This window comes from Tasmannia lanceolata, unplaced genomic scaffold (assembly GCF_043159265.1).
Source record: "Tasmannia lanceolata isolate RefF3 unplaced genomic scaffold, GAP_Taslan_0.1 ptg000005l, whole genome shotgun sequence".
In the NCBI taxonomy this organism is placed as follows: Eukaryota; Viridiplantae; Streptophyta; class Magnoliopsida; order Canellales; family Winteraceae; genus Tasmannia; species Tasmannia lanceolata.
This window is the reverse complement of record NW_027518682.1, coordinates 22,083,284-22,100,464: the sequence shown is the minus strand read 5'-3', so window position 1 is coordinate 22,100,464 and position 17,181 is coordinate 22,083,284. Positions and strand designations below refer to the sequence as shown.

At 41.2% G+C, this 17,181-nt stretch overlaps 1 protein-coding gene across 1 annotated transcript; it reads left to right on the top strand.

The window, feature by feature from the left end:
• The first annotated feature begins 275 nt into the window (after positions 1–275).
• On the top strand, positions 276–13,177 carry LOC143876426 (ABC transporter B family member 19-like). The gene is made up of 10 exons (XM_077378120.1): positions 276–1,508; positions 1,729–1,783; positions 3,976–4,151; positions 5,435–5,599; positions 5,893–6,188; positions 7,731–8,047; positions 8,855–9,078; positions 9,166–9,990; positions 10,622–11,722; positions 12,726–13,177. Exons 1-10 carry the CDS (start codon positions 276–278, stop codon positions 13,071–13,073), a joined length of 4,740 nt encoding a protein of 1,579 aa, XP_077234235.1. The 3' UTR covers positions 13,074–13,177.
• Positions 13,178–17,181: the final 4,004 nt, after the last annotated feature.

Below are 17,181 nucleotides of genomic sequence, written 5' to 3'. Positions count from 1 at the left end.
CTTATATATTACAAAGCTTAATTTGAATGCTAGAAATCTCTCTCTCTCTCTAGTAATTTTTGAAAGTCCACAAACACATACCCCCAACCCTCTACATCTCAATTTCTTGTAACTTTCTCTTCAATAACACTAGATGTATGTGCCTGAATCATGTAAACTCTTCTTTTCCTCCTTATGGGCTTGTGAGTTGCATCTCTCTTTCCATTTTTCTTCTACCCTATAATCCATAATCTTTGGGAATTCCATTCATTGCTGGAAAAACAAATCTCTTCTCCATGGCTAGTTCTTCATTTGAAACTGAATATTCATTTCCTTACCACCGTTCTCAGCACAGAGGCCACCACCCATCTCCGACAAGCTCATACAATCAATCACGTTCTCTCACAACTCGTGCTCGTAGACAGCGCCACCCAACTCCAGCCTCTCCATTCTCCGTGGACGGAGATGTGTCGTGGCAAGGCGAGATTTCATGGCAATTCGAGCCCACCATGCGCGAGGGTGGCAATCTAGGTGCCGCCCTTAGCCCTTGGGCCACCCCAACCCATTCCAATGGCCGCCGCCGGAGAATTTTCCGCCGGACCGCTAACGACTACTATCTCTCCCACACCTCCGGCCGGTTCAATAGCTTCGCTAATCCCAACTATGATATTTCTCGCCGGGGAACGTCGCCGGCCCGGAGATTGGAGCTCCAAAGCTATGTTCAACCAGAAAAAGAAGAGTTTTCATTTGATGGATCCTCAAGGCAGGCCAATCGAGTTTCAAATTTGAGAATTTTCAAGGATGGTGGGGTTATCCCCTTGGCAAGCATGGATGACCTTAGTATGATAGATTATGATAAACCAGCTTTGGTCGCGGAGCGTGAGATTCATGTGTCCGACCCACACCCTAGTCATCACTCTAATCATGATCGTCGTTCAACTGCACTTCGATCATCTTTATCTCATGATCATCGTGATGATAGTTATGTTAGAGATCATGGTCATGGTCATCATCGTCCGACGTCTCACGGTAGTCATGTCATTGATGGACATCATGCATATGCGCATGAGGGCCATAGGCTTGACCGTGGTCATGATGCCTCGATGGGTCATCATCATGGTGGTAATGGTGTTAGGGGTCATGATCATGGTCACGGTCATCTTCGTGGTCATGACTATGATGAACATCATTCATTCGCACATGAGGCTCATGGGCATAGCCATGGTCACGATGTATCTCGTTCAATGAGTCATTATCATGATGATGGTAACGGGGAATTTATGTCTGATGATGATGGTGATGATGAGGACGAGGATGATGATTTGGGGACAAATGAATCAATTGGATTGTTTAGCTTGTTCAAATATTCTACAAAGTGGGATATGCTTCTTGTGTTTTTCGGGTGTGTTGGAGCTCTCATTAATGGGGGTTCTCTTCCGTGGTATTCCTTTCTTTTTGGGAATTTTGTGAAAAAGATTGCTAGAGAATCTAAAGGGCACCAAACCCAAATGATGAAGGATGTTGAGAAGGTATGACTAATATTTTTTTGTCTAATTTATTTTCCTTACTACTTTTAATTAATTCAAGGAAATAAATAATAAATGTTTCTATTTTAGTGTTATAAATATTTTATGCGCAGTATATGAGTTGCGGCGTCTGTCAATATGGATTAAAGTCCAATTGGTTCTCTACTTTGACTTATGATGGCAATTTTTTATAGAGAACTTATTGGATATCTATATGTTTCAGATATGCCTTTTCATGGGTGCTCTGGCAGCAATTGTGGTGATTGGATCATACATGGGTAAGAGACTAGACACAAATGCTCATCAAAGACTTAATTTTTATCAAGATTAATTTAAGTTATCTCAAATGGGTCATTGACTCCAATTTGGTATATCATTTCTAAACCTATGTTGATCATTATTTGCAAATAATCTAATCTAACTACTATATATAAAGGCAAAATGATGGGTTAATGTGTTCCACCCTTTGCCGTTATTTCCGCTTGTGTCCCACTGCCATAATTCCAATTGTATCCCACATGTAAGGGCATTTGTGTCATTTGCCGTTATTTCTGCTTGTGTCCCACTATGATCCACACGTCAGCATTATTCTTTTACCATGATGGGTTAATGTGTTCCACCCTTTGCCGTTATTTCTGCTTGTGTTCCACTGCCATAATTCCAATTGTATCCCACATGTAAGGGCATTTGTGTCATTTGCCGTTATTTCTGCTTGTGTCCCACTTTTGATCCACACGTCAGCATTACTCTTTTAGCATTAAGCCATTTGCTGATATCTAACATCTGCCTCTATGAGAAATTATTTGAGGGTAAAATCATAATCTACATACGAAAAGTACAGACACAGGGTACCTGTCTATGACAATTACGGCAAAAAACTACCAAGAAGAGGCAAAGGCATATGATAATGACGAAAGAACTAATTTATATTACTCATGCAGGAAACTTGCAAAATATTGATGGATTCCGAGCACCTGAAGAGGAACAACAATTATGGAAACCTCTATCGATTGGAGGGATATGATCAGCCTATATCGATTGGAGGGCTAGGATCAACCTATGAAAATGGTTTTATGGGCACAACCGATTGATGTTGTGTTCCATCACATGGACGGTTTAGATCAACCTATAACCCTCTATAGATCGGAGGGTTCGGATCAACCTATGAAAATTATTTTTGGGGCACAACCTATGTAGAAAGTGGCCCATCCAAAAGAAATTTCTTTTCTTTTTTATCTGGGATTTACACGTCAGCATTACTCTTTTACCATTAACCCCTTTGCTGATATCTAACATCTATCTCTATGAGAAATTATTTTAGGGTAAAATCGTAATCTACATACGAAAAGTACCGACACAGGGTATAGGCCATACCGTACATTTTAATAGAGTGAGGAGTGCGATCATCAAAATACGATGAGTAGTGCCATTATAAAATATGGTAGTGAGGACATTAGTAGTATATATAATTTCAAACCGTCGTTGTTACTTGGATGTTCCCACGCAGGTCGGGTTCAACCCGAATTTGGGTTGGGTCGGGTAAAGCTTTTTCGCAAATCGGGTTGGGTTGGGTTGGGAAAAATCAACCCCAATTGAAAATCGGGTTGGGTCTGGTTGGGCTGTCGGGCAACCCACCCGACCTGAAACCTGAATTTGGGTTTCATCTGAAGAAGTTTTGTATATATGTGTTTTTCTTTTTCAACATTGAAATAGTCTCCACAGCCCACAATGGACGGTTTGGATAATCCTATAGTGCAGGCCATACCATACTTGAATAAAGTGAGGAGTGTGATCATCAAAATATAGTAGTGCGGATAATATTTTCCTTTGTTAATTGTTAGTCCCTGTTTGGTTTGGATTTGAGAACCGATTGTGAGTTAAAAACTGATTATTGGTGACTCACTATTGGTTCTCAAAATCCAAAACAACCAAGCTTGAGTTGAGGTGGTCAACAATTGGTACCATATCAAATCGGGTCAGCCCGACCCAACCCAACCCGAATTGGGTCGGGTTGACACCCAAGTTGCACCCCTAACGATGACGAAAAAACTACTTTTCCTTATTCACTATGTGCGGGTCAAATTACAGAAATGTTGATATTACGAATGCATGACACCTGTAAAAATATTGGCGAATTCTCGGCACCTTAAGAGGAACAACAATCATGGAGACCTCTATAGATTGGAGGGTTAGGATCAGCCTAAGGAAATGATTTTACGGGCACAACCTATTGATGTTGGTGTTCCATCACATGATGGTTTAGATCAACCTATGATGTGGTCTGTACAATTTTAAATGGATAATTTAAATGGTTGCATGTGCATTTTTACTAGTAATACCTAATATCAAAATCAATTGCATGTAAGATTACGGGCAACAACTTTTTACAGGTATCCAAAGAGGGTCTTAAACTCTCTTGTTAATGACAGTTGGGTTTTTTATATATGAATATGATCATTTGGTTCTACAGAGATCACATGCTGGAGAATGGTGGGGGAGAGATCGGCACAAAGGATACGAACAAAGTATTTACAATCAGTTTTACGGCAAGATATTGGGTTTTTCGACACCGAAATTACTACCGGAAATATCATGCATGGAATTTCCAGTGATGTTGCACAGATTCAAGAAGTGATGGGAGAGAAGGTTAGCGATTTTTCTTATATTTCCTTTTCTTCAAACAATTCACCCATACTTAAGAGGAATGATAGAATGAAGGACCCACCTATTGGCTGATTTCTTAAAAGTCAACACTGTTCCCACTTTTTTAGACGCCATCCCACTTTTTTACGCGCATCACCATGTCTACTTTTAAGAAATCAGCCAATAGGGGAATCAGCCAATAGGGGTGCCCTTGAAGCTGATTTCTGCAAGGGCACCCTATATTCTATCATTCCTCCAGACGTAATTGCCCAATTTATTATTAATATAATTAGAGGAATTCTAGATTGAAGGGAGCCCTTGGCTACACACCACCATCATGCATTAATAACGGCTGAAAAGTCAAACATGATGGTGATGTGCAGCCAATGGGGGAGCCCTTTCACCTCTTTTTTGCAATGGCTTCCTTCAGTCTAGACTTCCTCTTATTATTATTACAAGAGTTACTGTAAGTAACAGCAAAGTACACCATGAATCAGTGTTTCAAAACACAGGAGCTAGCTAAATGCGGCCAAAGCAAATCCTATTAGACTCTGTGTGATACCGTGGAGTAAGATGGGACTGATTACTCTGTTTACCTTTTTTCACAATCCGAAATTTAAGTAGGAACCCAGGCCACCTTAACTTTTATTAATATGCTAAAAAAATTACAAGATCGATGGGGCATGCCACCTTATGTCCTTATCTCCAAAGTCCAAACCCAAGAGAAGAACTCTATAGTCAAAGGACTACGTTTCGATTGACTCTGTAACTCATGGTGTGCACTTGAGTAAGAACGCGGCCAAGTAAAAAACACTCGACTCGGGCAAGTTGATGATGATAACATGCTCCAGTGCTCCGCTGAATAAGAAATGAAAATAACGATTTCGAGAAGGGTGATTCATTTGTATATTGGATATGTGGGATGGCCGGCCTATCGATTTTCTCACTGCCATTGAGTGGCAAAATAGGGGAAAAAATAGTAAAAAAAGAAGAAGAGAGTATCTGATGGTTATGCTTGTTTCATCTGGGCCGGCTTGATGTATGATGTGATGACCATCTATGGTGAGGCCGGTTTGATGTATGATGTGATGACCCATCTATGGTGGGGCCGGCTTGATGAATGAGCAAATTTGGACACTAGCCCCATGTTCCTTCCGCATTGACCCAAGTAAAAATTTCTAGAGTGGAATGCCTAACACGATTTCTTTCCCATCTATACATGGCATTTACATCTATACTTAAATATTATATTCCCGTTGATGCTAATTCCGGTAGCCTGCACGCAGATGGCGCATTTCGTCCACCATATATTCACCTTCATTTGTGGTTATATTGTGGGATTTATTAAGTCATGGAAGGTAGCTTTTGTAGTCCTCTCGGTCACTCCATTGATGATGTTCTGCGGTATGGCTTATAAGGCCGTTTATGTTGGCCTAGTGTCGAAGGAAGAGGTAATTTATTAAATACACATTTTAGATTAATCTGAAATGATATTTTTAATAATCGATTCTGAGTCCAAAACTGATTATCGGGCTTATATTTGGTTCTGGATTTTGAGAACCGATTGTGATTCAAGAACAGATGGTTGGACTTAAAATTAAACATAATTTTGTGTCCAATAATCAGCCTTGGACTCAAAATCCAAAATAAACAGGGCCTAAAATGGGACCCCTGTGTAACAATTATTAATCTGTTTTATCATGTTATCACTAATTCTTTTAATTTTACATTCATGGTTCTGAAGGTTATGTATAGAAAAGCTGGAAGCATAGCGGAGCAGGCGATCAGCTCAGTTAGAACCGTGTTTTCTTTCGTAGCGGAGGATCATTTGACCACTAAATACTCTGATTTATTGGAAAGATCAGTGCCTTTCGGGGCAAAAATAGGGTTTGCAAAAGGAGCGGGCATGGGGGTCATTTACTTGGTCACATATTCAACATGGGCTTTGGCTTTCTGGTATGGATCTATCTTAGTTGCTAGAGGAGAAATCACTGGAGGAGAAGCTATTGCTTGCTTCTTTGGTGTCAATGTAGGGGGCAGGTAATCACTCTCTCTCTCTCTCTCTCTCTCTCTCTCTCTCATATTTCTTTCAGTGGAATGGGACTATGAGAAGCTCTTAGAATTACATAGTCACATCTGTTAGAACAATTTAGCCATTCATCATTGGGCCCTTTTGGATAACCTTAAAATTACTTGATACATCTGTTAGAACAATTTGCATATATATATTTTTAGGCAAATAATGGATAGATTTGTATTATATCTATCTTACTAACGCCTTCTAAAGTGGTCTTAATGTCGCATTTGTCAATCTCATTTATCTGAGTTTGAGAATTGATTTTGAGCCCAAAACGGATAATTAGACACAAAACTGCCTTCAATTTTGAGTCCAATAGTAGCTTTGGATTAGGCCCTCTTCCTTTTGGATATTGAGAATTGATTTTGAGTCAACTAAATATTAACTCAAAATTGCCTTTAATTTTGAGTCCAATAATCAGTTTTGAGCTAAAAAACCAAATAGAACAGGCCCTAAAGCTACTTGAAAGCTACTAAATTAGATAGATATAGAATTATCTATAACCGTAATTTGCATATTAATTTATGAGGAGAGATATATTCCCCCCTTCTCTTTCCTGCACCACCTTCTCTACTCTCTAGTGCAGGCGTGTAAACGAGCCGAGCCGAGCAGAGCTTGGCCAGGCTCGGCTCGGCTCTGCTCGTTAAGCTCAAAAGCCAGGCTCGGCTCGGGCTCGAACCAGGCTCGGCTCGGTCAGGCTCGCGAGCCTTATCGAGCTCGAATTATTTTAATTTTACACCCCTCATTTTACCTGGACAGCCCTATCTAGTGTTTTTTTACTACTCTTTTTACACTAGGGGGGTGGTCCAAGTAACAAATGGGGTTCCAAAAAAGAAGTGACATATTTTGCCTCCCCCTTTCACTCCCTAGACAACCCTTTTAGTGTATATATTAATATATAATATATATATTTAAACATATTAAATTCTTAACGACCCGAGCCGAGTCGAGCTTGGCCTAACTCGGGCTCGGCTCGTTAAGCTTAACTAGCCGGCTCGGCTCGGCTCGTTAAGGATTCGAGCCGAGCTCAAGCGAGCTTTCGAGCCCGAGCCAAAATTGACACCCTTACTCTAGTGTATTCAGAATTTCAGACTACTCTTTTTACACCATAAGGGTTGCTGGGTAGAAAAGAGGGGTGAATATATTATTTACCTAAATTATATGCAAAGAGTCACATGCATACATGTTCATATGCAAGTAATTTTAGGGGAATTTGCAAGCCATTGACAAGATAATCTGGATCATCTGAGAAATGCCAGATTTTCGTCATATCATATCCATGGTAGCCATACGTAATGAAGGGCGAGGTGACAAAAGTCATCGGCCCGATTAGGCTTCTCCTGCCCTTCATCATATCGAGGCTTCTCCTGCCCTTCTCATATTGAGGCTTCTCATACTATTATTTCCCTTCTTTCACACTGCACACATCATGTGAATCTATGGTTTTTGCTTTATGGCAAATGATATTTTTCACCCCCTTGACATTCGGTGGTGATCATGTTCAGGGGTCTTGCGTTATCACTGTCCTACTTTGCACAATTTGCACAAGGCACGGCAGCGGCGAGCCGGGTGTTTGGGATTATTGATAGAGTCCCAGAGATCGATCCTTACGACACGAGAGGAAGCAAAGTTTCGTCTATCAGAGGGAGAATAGACTTCAATGATGTTAGCTTTGCGTACCCAGCTCGTCCTCAGGCCCCAATTTTACAGTCCCTCAATCTCGTGGTCCCCGCTTCCAAGACCCTCGCATTGGTGGGAGCCAGTGGTGGTGGAAAATCCACCATTTTTGCACTCATAGAGAGGTTCTACGATCCTAATAATGGTGAGCTCTATCTCGATCAACTTTGAGGATTACAAAGCAAAAATGTTAAAAAAGATTAATTACCAGATGAGTGTTTTACTTAATCAATCCACCATCTTTGGCCCAATTGACTTCTGACTCGGTTTTGGCCCGATTGAGTCAATTAAGAGCTTGTTGGAATCGAGCTATTTGAGTCAATAAAAACTTGTTAGGTCGATTAATGGGTTGCTATCGTATTCTGAAACCATGGCTGGTCGACTCGGAAGTCAACCGACTCGACTCTGTCATTAACTGACGGGTCGTGAAAATCAGGCAGGATTTCATGCAATGGATTCTGCCGAGTCAACTGAGTCAAATCAGACGATTCTTGACACACTGGTCAAAGTTTAGTTTTTATTGATTAGCTATTTCTAGCATTTTGTATAGTAATATTAACTCAAACCTGACAAAGTGGTTGATTTACCGAGTTCGATGGATCCTGATCTAGATTGATTTTGTCCGAGTTATGAAAATCAGGCAGGATCCTGATCCAGCCGCCCTTGATATATTTTTTTTGGTGGGCAAGCTGGGGTTTGGCAGAGACGTACCCCTACCGGTTTATTTGATAAATAGAAAGATGATACAATAAAAGGTTCGAAAGCCACCCTAACTCTGTGAGAGAGAGAGAGAGAGAGAGAGAGAGAGAGAACCTAGGCTAAGCACATATGTAGGACGAAATACTAAGCCTATGAGCCCCCTTGTTGATCCTTGGATCAAATATCAAGGGTGGCCGCCCCACGCCCACTCAATTTTCAACCCTTTGTTGAATTACGTAAATACTTTGGACAGGGACAATTAGCTTGGACGGACATGACATAAGGAACCTGCAAGTAAAATGGCTGAGAGGTCTAATTGGTATGGTAGGCCAAGAACCCGTTCTCTTCGCCACCTCTGTACTCGAAAACGTGTTGATGGGCAAAGAAAATGCTACCAAAAAAGAAGCCATCGCTGCTTGCGTGGCCTCAAATGCCCACACCTTCATCTCAACCCTTCCCCAAGGCTATGACACACAGGTAAATATAAAGTTATAAACTAACATCCTCACTCCCCTTCTTTTAATAATGCCACTCCTCCCTTAATTTTACCTTTTTTCCCGGCAGGTGGGTGACCGTGGCGTTCAACTCTCCGGCGGTCAAAAACAACGGATAGCTATCGCACGTGCCATGATCAAAGACCCGAAAATCATGCTATTGGACGAACCCACAAGCGCCCTTGACCCCGAATCCGAGTCCGTGGTCCAACGAGCCATTGACCACATCTCCACTGGCCGTACAACCCTCGTCATCGCCCACCGGCTAGCGACGGTCAGAAACGCCCACACTATAGTCGTCCTTGACCGTGGCTCCGTCATCGAGACCGGCGATCACCGGCAATTAATGGACCGAGGCGGTCAGTACGCTGACCTAGTCAAACTCGCCAATGAAAACATCACCGCCTCTAAATCCCAACCCAAACCCAAACCCCACGGTGTCAATAACGACAAAGAAGAGTCTGCCTATTTCTCTCACGTAAAATCCATGCAGGAAAACTCTATCTATTTGAAATCCATTTACATAGAAGAAGGCTTAGAAGAGGACCCACAAGAGGGGGAAAAACGAAAGAAATCCAATAAATTTCGTCTCTCGGAGGTTTGGAAATTACAGAGGCCAGAGATTCCGATGCTGCTATTGGGATTTCTGTTGGGAATCCATGCTGGTGCAGTTCTATCTATCTTTCCTTACCTCCTGGGACTAGCTCTTCAGATCTACTTTGATGATAATAGCAGGAAGATGAAAAAAGAAGTGGGATACTTAGCGTTGGCTCTTGTTGGGTTGGGTGTGGGCTGTGTGATCTCCATGACCGGCCAACAAGGGTTCTGTGGTTGGGCTGGGACTAAGCTCACAAGACGAGTTAGATCGCTACTCTTCCAGTCGATCCTCAAACAGGTGTGTTGGATATTTTTTTAAATCTTTTTAAATATGAGAAATGAGTTTTTCAAAAGACACTTTAAATGACATTTCCATTCAAAACACACTAGTGCTGTGAAAAAGGTGTTATTTTAAATGAAAGTCCACTTTCATTTAAAAGGATACCTTGGTGTGCTTTTATGATCTATATAAAAGAAGGATTGGGGTCACATTTTTTGAATAAAATTTTTCTCTTCTTTGACTCTACTCTTTTTCTCTAATGCCCTGTCCGTTTGAGATTATGAAGCCAAAATCAATTATTAGACTTAAAATTGATACGTTCAATTATAAGTCTACTAATTGATTTTGGACTCAAAATTGCTTGCCGTAATCTGAAAAGAACAGGCCCCCCTAGTGTGGGCATACTAGTTGTCTTGAGCTCGGGGTGCAGCTCTTGTTCTTGGCGTAGGCAATGTATGCTTAGAGCTTATTTCCTAGTATCCACATGCGTAAGTAAGAAAATTAAAGTCTTAGAGAAAGCTTCGGCTTGCTTTACCTACCTGACTCCCATTTTTTAATTCTTCTTTCTAACCCTCTTTGTGTTTCTTACTTTGATTATTTCCATGTCTACCGTTTGATCATTCACCATACCAATCTGTCCCCACAACAGGAACCGGGATGGTTCGATTTCGAAGAAAACTCGACTGGCGTGCTCGTCTCGAGGCTCTCCGGCGATTGCATCAGCTTCCGGTCAGTTCTCGGAGATCGGATTTCAGTTTTACTGATGGGTCTTAGCTCAGCTTCTGTTGGCTTGTTCATATCTTTCATTCTGAATTGGCGGCTCACGCTCTTGGCAGCTGCATTGACACCATTAACACTTGGCGCCAGCTATTTCAGCTTGATTATAAATATTGGTCCAAAATTAGATAACAGTGCGTACGAAAGAGCGAGTAATATTGCGGCCGGAGCCATCTCGAACATAAGAACAGTGACTACATTCTCGGCTCAAGAACAGATAGTCGCTTCATTTAATCGGGCATTATCAGAACCAATTAAGAAATCGACTAAGCAGACGCAGATTTTAGGACTGGCACTTGGGTTTTCTCAAGGAGCAATGTATGGAGCTTACACTCTCACTCTCTGGTTCGGCGCTTATCTCGTAAAACACGGCCATGCGAACTTTGGAGACGTTTACAAGATCTTTCTAATACTAGTTTTGAGTTCATTTTCAGTAGGTCAACTAGCAGGTCTTGCGCCCGATACTTCGAACGCACCGACTGCAATTCCCTCTGCTTTGGAGATTATTAACAGAAGGCCAGCTATTGGGGAAGATGAGCAAAAAGGGAAGAAGATAGAGAGTTCGAAACTTGCGGATTTGGAGTTTAAGGGGGTGAATTTTGTTTACCCTTCAAGGCCTACCATCACTGTTTTGAGGGATTTTTCATTGAAAGTGAAAGGAGGGAGTGTGGTGGCTTTGGTTGGGGGAAGTGGGTGTGGAAAATCGACTGTGATTTGGCTGTTGCAGAGGTTTTATGACCCGATTGAAGGGAGGATTTTGATGGGTGGTGTTGATTTGAGGAAACTTGATGTGAAGTGGTTGAGGAAGCAGTGTGCTTTGGTAGGCCAGGAGCCGGCTCTGTTTGCAGGGAGTATAAGAGAGAACATTGCGTTTGGGAATCAGAGGGCCTCATGGGGTGAGATTGAAGAAGCTGCTAAGGAGGCTTTTATTCATAAGTTCATTAGTGGCTTACCACAAGGGTATGAAACAAAGGTATGTTAAGTATGTAGGGTTTTTCTCTTCTTTTGAGTTGGAATGCTTGGCTCATAGGCGCCCTTGGAAAAATCTGGTGAAAGGGCCCCCCATTGCCCACGTAACCAAAGTGCATTTAGTGTTCACTGACTGTTACATTTTTTATATGCAACCAATGGGGGCGCCCTTCATTAGATATTTGCAAGGGCGCCCTTGAGTTTAGCATTCCTATGTGGTAAATGGGATTTGCTAGTGAGGATCACAGAAGGCATTTCGCGGCTGGGCTATTGCATGTTAGAGCAGCCACCCCATGTGAATTAATGATAAAACAAAATCTAAGCCCGGGGTGGCTCTCACATGCAGCAGCCCAGCCATGAAATGACTTATGTGAGGGTCCCTAGCAAATCCCATGGTAAATTGTTACGTGCCTAGATGGTCCCACTTAAGGTGTAATTAATAAATTAGTTTACCATTTGTTTTGACCCCAAATTGGTTCGCAATATGATTGGTCTTCTTAGGAGGAGGACCAGCCTCTGGAACCACTTCAATGGAAGGGCTAGTCCTCTTTTGCGTGGAAAACACAATTTCTAAGATAAATTTCTTCATCCTTTTGAAAAGTATTGCATGCTATTTACACTTAATAGAAACCTCACTTTCCAAGCTCAATCTAGACACCTGAACCCTTGTCTCTAAGACTCCTAAAAACTAGCGGAAAACACTACACAGACTACAAATATCTGAACTAAGAGGAATGCTAAACTCATGGGCGCCCTTCCAAAAATCAGCTGAAAGTCGATGCAGGTCAGCACAGTGCATTTAATACTTTTTGTCCTGCAGCCGTTATAAATGTACTTTGGTGACACTCAGCCAATGGGGGCACCCCTTAGGCTGATTTTACAAGGGCACCCTAAGTAGGACCCATTTAATTTAGGCACATAACATAAATTTGCATGGTTGTCAAACCAGTTTAGTGGAAATGAGTAGTTGCTTTGAAGAATTAACTCAGGGTTTGTATGTGGTGCAGGTAGGGGAGAGCGGAGTTCAACTATCGGGCGGGCAAAAGCAGAGGATAGCAATAGCGAGGGCGATTCTAAAGAAATCGAAAATTCTGTTGTTGGATGAGGCAAGTAGTGCCTTGGATTTGGAATCGGAGAAGCATGTGCAAGAGGCATTGAGGAAGGTTTCGAAGCGGGCCACCACTATTATTGTGGCACACCGGCTCGCTACAATCCGTGAGGCGGATCGCATTGCCGTGGTCCGAGATGGGTCCGTTGCCGAGTATGGGAGCCATGAAGAGCTCATGGCTACCCATCTCAATGGTGTCTATGCCAACCTGGTTCAGTCGGAAATGGAAGCTCACGCACTTTCTTGATCTTTCACTTGTCTATTGTGAAACTTTGTGTGTGTTCGTATACAGAAAGAAAGAGAGAAGATCATAGAACTCAGTAGCCATTGGATCATAGAACTTCGAAACGTTAATTGTTGCTATCTTCTCTTAACCATTGATTTGCATGCAATTGATTAGACACTGGGTGAGTTTGGACTACAGGGAATCAGGCACCAGAATCGGCTAGCTCATTCTGACTGCGCCTGTTTCCGGTGTTTGGTTCAAAAGAAGAGCGGAATCAAGTGGGTTGAATTGACAGCGAAATTTAAAAGGGGAAAAAGCAGGAATCTGTCTCCCGTCCTAAGAGGTGGTATTCTGTTTCTATGCTGGTCAGAATGAAATTCGTATTCAATTACTTTGAAGGCTACTGATATTAACACTACTATGTTTTAATAATTGCACAAATTCAGCATGTCTTTTGAGAGCTCTTTGGGAACTGTAATAAGCATTGACACCAGTTTAAATTAAAAAGGACAAGATGAGTTAATGCAACTATCAAAACATGGTCGTACCAATATCAGTAGCATTTTTGAATTAAATCTTCTATTTTAATTTTTTTCATTCCATGTCAAGGAAATCAAAGTAGGATGCTGATTTGGATTCCTGATTCCTACAATCCAAAAGCAAGGGTATTCTCTATTAGGCCTTGCATCAAAATCAACCCTCATTCGACCACTCTCATTTGATGGATTCCAGCACTCCAATTAATGGTGTGTGTAAATTGGAAAATGATTTCAGCGCTCCAATGTTTGATAAACACTACATGACAGGATGGTTCGCGCACATCTTTCTCAAAACAATGGAGCGCTGAAATCATTTCCCTTTATATGGTTGCTTTTATGGTATCTATTCGTTCATTCAGTAGGCAGTAGATACTAAGATTAGAATCATTTATCTTTGTTCCTTCAGGACCACCTCGGTTCTGTTTTTACATATATATATATATATATATTCTGTTGCCCTTTTCAAAAAAAGATTAGAATCGTCCAATGAGAGTGGATTTTAGTGCATGGCCCATCTATAGTAACAAAAGATGGGTTTGGATGACAACAAATGTGCCCCACATGTACTTCAACAAATGGGTTTGGTTGTTACTTGATGTCATATGTGGCTATGTGCCCTTTAAATAACCTTTTAAGAATCAAACCATATCTCTATACTTCTATAGTAAGCTTACTAGTGGCAAAAATATAAAAATTCGAAATTTATTGTGAGGTAATAACCATGCTATTGAAGCGTAGGTACTGTAAGAGGTGTTTGGATCACATTAAAAATATATAAAATTTTGAAAAATAATATTTGCCTTTTAAAGGATTTCATATAAAAAATAAAATTCCAAGGTCCATTAGGATTGCAGTTTTTCTTGAAAACCAGAAAATATTTTGACTTAAAAAAAGAAAAGAAAAAGAACTTACTATAGAAAAGTTGAGCTTACCACATACGCGAAATATTATTTTACATGGAAAAACTTTTCCCTCTGTCCAAACAGCCAATACGACAATGTCGGCATGTTGCAAGTAAATTCTTTGTAATCTCTTTGGCCTCATTGTTTACTTGGTATGTGCGTAGTAACCATGGGCTCCACATTATTAGATGATCCAAACCATTTATTTGTTGGACTACAACTTCTTGAATAGGCTGTGCCCCAAAGTCATATTTATAGGATAATCTTAAACTCCCTGAAGGTCCCACGTTACAAAAGCCGGAATCCGTAGCCTAATCGGATTAGGATCCATCTTATGAGATGATTTTTGGGAAACGGTCTCTGTACTTCTCTTCCTCGTCCAAAAGAAATCCCCTCAAAATCTCCATCTTTTGATTTTCAATGTCGTCTCGGCTTATTCCTCTCTGAGGTATTTATCTTATTAGATATTACATCTCCTCTAAAATCTCTCAGCGTCTTATTCAATTCCATGAGTATGTAGATTTACGCTCAAACATATTAAAGTATTTTTGAACGATTTAATGAAGCCTGGATTATAAATAACAGGGGGGTCAGCCAGGCGATGAAGTTGATCAATGCATAACGGAAATGAAGAAAAACCAAAAATACATCAAAATGGGAGAAAATCAAACACTTCAAATGCTCCATGGAGCACAGGGGAGAGTCCCTTATGACCCCAAAATAACAGGGGTCAAGGTCGGCTAGTGAGACGATGGGGGATAAGCTTCATCGTCGAGAGGGCCCAAACTATGTGATTGAATAAATCCTCCTCTATCTGTTGCGGGTCGAGGGCTCCTTCTCCTTCCCCTTCTTCAAACTCCGATTCGTATTTTTCGTATAGAAATCTCTGATCAACGATCCCCTTTTTGCGCCCCCATGCCCTCCCGTGTGGCGACATGGGGCGCAAAAAGGAAAGAGAGGGATGGGTCGTTTTTTTTGTTCTTCCTTCCTTTCCTTTCTTGAAAAAAAAAGAAATATCATTCGTACTCATAACTCAAGTTGGGCAATTCTCAAAGAGCTTAAAGGGAAATCCTTGGACATTTGTTGAGGGACATATCTGCCATCGGAGGCAAACCGGTATTACCACACCGTGAAAACTCTGATACCAATTGTAGGGGTGAAAACCCAACGCCCCAATCTACCACTGACAAACACACGGAAATACCCAAGATCTTGCACAGCAAGATGGAGAAAACATGTACTAAAAAACCAAAACCGCCAAAGGGAAGCAAAACACAAGCAACCATAAGAAGACAAGATTATACGTGATTCACCACAATGGGCTACTCAACTGACAAGGCAACATGCAATCTACTATTTAGAACAAAAATAGTACAATGTTACCTCCACCGTAAACTACACTGATAAAACCCTTCTCTCCAACCTTCTATTGAACTATAAAGCAACCCTCAAATCTCTACACCAAATATGAGGAAAATCCTCCAATACAATGTTTCATTTGCAAAGAAGAAAACTCTATGGAGAAGATGAGGAAAAACCCTTTGCTTCATCACAAAAAGCCTTCTAAGAGCTCAAGAGAAAACCCCTCATTTTGCCCTAAACTTTATCCTTAGCCTTGGGTTGAAGAACCTTGCTTTTGCTTCACCATAAAAGCCTCCTAGAGCCCCCAAGAGATAAGCCTTATTGCCTTGCCTTAGCTTTCTCTTCAAGAAGAAGAACCTTGCTTTTGCTTCATCACAAAAACACTCCTAGGACCCCAAGAGAAACCCCCTTTGCCTTGCCCTAGTCTTTTCTCCTCTACTGTCTATATTTTCTCTTCTTCAAACACTCTCCTTCATATGCAAACCATATATATATAGAGAGAGAATACCCATCCCACTTAAAAGGGCCAAGTGGGACCCACTTCAAGAATTAAATAGAACCGGTGATTTTGTATCACCAACTCAACAATCTCCACCTTGATGCATAATCGCCGGCATGTCGAGCCTTCCTTTTTGAAGCCAAGAGAAGAAAAACAATGAGGAGCCTTAATTAGATTAGGAGTTATTTAGCAACAAAGATCATGTTTTTTTTACCAATCTTCTCATGACTTGCATGGCTTATCAATAAGAAAGACCTATTTGAGCATCCCTGCACCCCTAGAGTATGTCATTTGGCTGTGCTGCAGTCCAGGATAGAATCTTGATGGTGGACCATCAGTGAAGTTGAAGAATTATGATTATGGATCATTGTACACCATGCGCGAAGGCGGGTGAAACAATACACCATTTACTAGTGAGGTATGGAGCAGAATTCTCGATAGAAATAGATTGTGCCCCAAAAATCATTGCCACAGTATGATCCTAACCCTCTGATATATTGAGGTACTACACATTAAAGAAACCTCTGTACATAGGGTTAGGATCATCCTTTGGAAATGATTTTTTGGGAACAACCTATTTACATTGTCGCCCAACAAACGAACAGTTTGGATCATCCTACGAACTGAGCCAGACTTTTTGAAAAATACTGGACTATACGGCCACACACCATGTAAATCTGCAAAAAATCTATCACTCATGTTCTCACACCTAAAAGAGATGGAGATTTAACCTCTACCACCATTTATGTTCTGACACCTGAAAGACGTGTCTGAAACTGAAAAAGAATATGAGGATGGAATCATCATCGACAAGTAACATAATGTGC